The sequence below is a fragment of the Macrobrachium nipponense genome, chromosome 7 (assembly GCF_015104395.2).
Source record: "Macrobrachium nipponense isolate FS-2020 chromosome 7, ASM1510439v2, whole genome shotgun sequence".
Taxonomy (NCBI): Eukaryota; Metazoa; Arthropoda; class Malacostraca; order Decapoda; family Palaemonidae; genus Macrobrachium; species Macrobrachium nipponense.
Genome location: NC_061109.1, coordinates 18,841,487 through 18,846,486, shown reverse-complemented (window position 1 = coordinate 18,846,486; position 5,000 = coordinate 18,841,487). Strand labels below are relative to the sequence as shown.

General features: G+C 59.1%; 2 protein-coding genes across 29 annotated transcripts in view; both read right to left on the bottom strand.

Annotated features, from left to right (window-relative positions):
- LOC135217022 (disintegrin and metalloproteinase domain-containing protein 23-like) overlaps positions 1 to 5,000 on the bottom strand; it is a 613,617-nt gene that overhangs the window by 546,027 nt on the left and 62,590 nt on the right. The gene's annotated exons all lie outside the window — the stretch shown is intronic.
- The window catches only part of LOC135217204 (uncharacterized), a 24,628-nt gene that overhangs the window by 17,741 nt on the left and 1,887 nt on the right, over positions 1 to 5,000 (bottom strand). Inside the window, exons 2-3 of the mRNA XM_064252937.1 lie at positions 4,749 to 4,852; positions 4,062 to 4,374 (exon numbers count right to left, since the gene is read on the bottom strand). Of these exons, the coding sequence (XP_064109007.1) occupies positions 4,062 to 4,374; positions 4,749 to 4,852 (417 nt within the window). The remainder of the gene's footprint in view (positions 1 to 4,061; positions 4,375 to 4,748; positions 4,853 to 5,000) is intronic.

The window sequence follows — 5,000 nt, the reverse complement described above, 5'->3', positions numbered from 1 at the left end:
AACTGACTCACCCACCGACAGACTGACCGACCGACCGACAGACAGAAGGACCCACCGACAGACTGACCGGCCGACCGACAGACAGACAGACCGACCGACCGACCAACTGACTCACCCACCGACAGACTGACTGGCCGACCGACAGACAGACAGACCGACCGACCAACTGACTCACCCTCCGACAGACTGACCGGCCGACCGACAGACTGAAGGACCCACCGACAGACTGACCGGCCGACTGACAGACAGACAGACCGACCGACCAACTGACTCACCCACTGACAGACTGACTGGCCGAACGACAGACAGACTGACCGACCGACCAACTGACTCACCACTGACACGACTGACTGCCGAATCGACAGACAGACTGACCGACTGACCAACTGACTCACCCACCGACAGACTGACTGGCCGAACGACAGACAGACTGACCGACCGACCAACTGACTCACCCACTGACAGACTGACTGGCCGAACGACAGACAGACTGACCGACCGACCAACTGACTCACCCACCGACAGACTGACTGGCCGAACGACAGACAGACTGACCGACCTGACCAACTGACTCACCCACTGACAGACTGACTGGCCGAACGACAGACAGACAGACCGACCGACCAACTGACTCACCCTCCGACAGACTGACCAGCCGACCGACAGACTGAAGGACCCACCGACAGACTGACCGGCCGACAGACTGACCGACCAACTGACTCACCCACCGACGACTGACTGGACCGAACGACAGACAGACAGACCGAGACCACGACCAACTGACACTCCACCCGACACTGACAGACTGACGGCCGAACGACAGACAGACAAGAACCGACCCCCGACCAACTGACTCACCCACCGGACCGAGCTGACTGGCGAACGACAGACAGACAGACCGACCGACCAACTGACTCACCCACCGACAGACTGACTGGCCGAACGACAGACAGACTGACCGACCGACCAACTGACTCACCACTGACCAGACTGACTGCCGAACGGACAGACAGACTGACCGACCGACCAACTGACTCACCCACCGACAGACTGACCGGCCGACCGACAGACTGAAGGACCCACAGACAGACTGACTGACCGACCAACTGACTCACCCACCGACAGACTGACCGGCCGAACGACAGACTGACTGACCGGGAACTTGACCCGACCGAACGACCAGACAGACTCACCCACCGACAGACTGACTTGGCACCGAACGACACCACAGAAACACTGGAACGACCGACCAACTGACTTCCACCCACGACAGAACTTGACTGGCCGACGACAGACAGACTGACCCCGGACCGGTCCGACCTAACTGACAGACTGAAAGGACCCACCGACAGACTGACCGGCCAACGACTGACAGACAGACAGACCTTGACCGATTGCCGAAACTGACTCACCCACCGACAGACTGACTGGGCCGAACCGAACGACAGACAGACTGACGACCTGCCCAACTGACTCCGACAGACTGACAGACTGACTGGCCGAACGACAGACAGACTGACACCGACCGACCACTGACCGACCAACTGACTCACCCACCGACAGACTGACTGGCCGAACCGAACAGACCAGACTGACCCCGACGACAACCTGACCTCACCCACCGACCAGAACTGACTGGCCGAACGACAGACAGACCCTTGACCGACTGACCAACTGACCTCAGCCCACTGACAGACTGACCTGGCCAACGACAGAACAGACAGACCGACCGACCAACTGACTCACCCTCTCCGACAGCGACTGACCGGCCGACCGACAGACTGAAGAACCCACGACAGACAGACTGACCGGACCAACCTTGACTCACCCACCGACAGACGACCGGACCGACAGAACAGACTGGACCGACCGACTGACTGACGGAGACAGACAGACTGACCGACGACCAACTGACTCACGCCACCGACAAACCTGACTGGCCGAACGCCAGACACACTGACCGACTGACCAACTGACTCACCCCTGGACATACTGACGGGCCGAACGACAGACAGACAGACCGACCGATCCAAACTGACTCACCTCCGACAGACTGACCGGGCCGACCGTGCAGACTGAAGGACCCCACCGACAGACTGACCTCCGACTGACAGACAGACAGACTGACCGGCCGACTGACATCCGACAGCTGACACGTACCAACATGACACACATTCACTCAAGAATTCAGACAAAACAAAATCACAATCATCACACGAGATCTCAATCAATCAACTCAACAATCTCATTCATTCATCACGGGCGGTCACCACCCACCGACAGACTTACTGGCCGAATGACAGACAGACAGACCGAGCCGGCCAACTGACTTACCCACTGACAGACTGACCGGCCGACGACAGACTGAAGGACCCACCGAACAGACTGACCCGGCGACTGAAAGAAACAGACAGACCCGACCAACAACGACTCACCACCGACAGACTGACTGGCCGAACGACAGACAGACTGACCGACGGACCAAACGACTCACACCCACTGACAGACTGACTGGCCGAACGACAGACAGACTGACCGACTGACCAACTGACTCACCCAACTGACAGAATGACCGGCGACCGACAGACTGAAGGACCACGACAGACTGACCGACCGACAACTGACTCACCACCGACAGACTGACCCGGACCGAACGACAGACTGACTGACTGACCGAACGACAGCAGACTGACCCGAACCGACCAACGACTCACCCTGACGACCCACCCGACCAAAGACGGATGACCCACGACAGACTGACAGACTGAAGGACCCCCCCGACAGACTGACGGACCGGATCCCCCGACCGACAGACTGAAGGACCCACCGACAGAATGACCGGCCGAATGACAGACATGACAGAACCGACGACCACTGACCAACACCCGACAGACAGACTGACTGACCGAACGACAGACAGATTGACGACCGACCAACTGACTCACCCATGACAGACTGACTGGCCGCGACGACAGACAGAGCTGACCACGATCCGACCACTGACTCACCCACGACCAGACTGACCTGCCGAACGAACAGTGACAGACTGACACCGACCACCAACTGACTCACCCACCGACAGACTGACTGGCCAGAACGCCCACCGACAGACTGACGACTGACCGAAACTGACCAACTGACTCACCCACTGACAGACTGACTGGCCGAACGACAAAACAGACAGACCGACCACCGACCAACTGACTCACCCTCCGACAGACTGACCGGCCGACCGACAGACTGAAGGAATACCACGACAGACTGACTGGCCGACTGACAGACAGACACCTGAGCACGACCACTGACCTCCAACCAACGACAAGGATGACTGCCCGAACGACAGACAGACAGAACTGACCGACCGAACCACTGACTCAACCACTGACCAAGACTGAGGCCGAACGACGACAGAAGACTGACTGACAAATGACTCACCCACTGACAGACCTGACCGGCCGACGACAGACTCGAAGGACCCACCGACAGACTGATCCGACCGACCAACGACTCACCCACCGAGACTGACCGGCCGGAACGACAGACTTGACTGACTGGCCGAACGACAGACAGACTGACCCGACCGCCACAGACTCACCCCACCGACAGACTTACCGGGGGCCCAAACTACAGAACTGAAGGACCCACCGACGACGACTGGCCGCCCGACAACAGACAGGGACCGACCCCCCGACGACTGACTCCACCCACCGACAGATGCCGGCCGACCGACAGACAGACTGATCGACTGACCAACTGACTGACCCACCGAGACTGCCAGACTGCACGACCGAAGACAGACAGACAGACTGACCGGACCGACCGACAGGACATACTCACCGCCTGACCGACAGACGCTGACCGGCCCGACCGACAGACAGAATGATCAACCCCGACCAACCAGACAGACTGGGAACCGCCCGACCGACAGACGACTGACCGACGAGACTGAATCCCACCACAGACATGACTGGCCGAACGACCGACAGACTGAAAACCGACCGACCACTACGAACCCACCTGACAGACTGACTGGCCGAACGCAGACAGACTGACCGACTGACCAACTGACTGACCCACCGAGACTGACAGACTGCCCGACCGACAGACAGACAGACAGACTGACCGACCGACCGACAGACATACTCACCGGCCGACCGACAGACAGACTGACCGGCCGACCGACAGACAGACTGATCAACCGACCAACAGACAGACTGACCGGCCGACCGACAGACAGACTGACCGACTGACCAACTGACCGACTCCCCGACAGACCAACAGACAGACTGACCGACCGACCGACAGACAGACTGACCGGCCGACCGACATACAGACTGACTGACCGACCAACTGACCGACCCCCCACCAGACTGACTGGCCAACCGACAGATTGAGTGACCGACCGACCAACTGACCAACCCACCGACAGACTGACTGGCCGATCGAGAGACAGACAGACTGACTGACTGACCAACTGACCGACCCACCGACAGACTGACTGGCCGGCCGACAGACAGACTGAACCGGACCAGGACATAACCCAACCCAACCCTACCCACCGGACAGGACAGACAAGACTGGACCGAAACGAACCGACAGACAGAAAGTAATGACCGGCCGACCGACAGAGAGACTGACCGGCCAACCGACAGACAGACTGACCAACCGACCAACTGACGACCCCCGACAGACTGACCAGTCGACCGACAGACTGACTGACTGACCGACCGACCAACTGACCAACTCACCGACAGACTGACTGGCCGGCCGAGAGACAGACAGACTGACTGATCGACCATTTGACCGACTGGCAGGCCGACAGACAGACAGACTGACCAACAGAGTAACCCACCTACCCACCGATAGGCAGACAGACTGACCGACCAACCAACTGACCAACCCACCGACAGATTGACTGGCTGGCCGAGAGACAGACAGACAGACTGACCGATAGACTAACCCACCTATCCACCGACAGACAGACAGACAGACTGACCGAC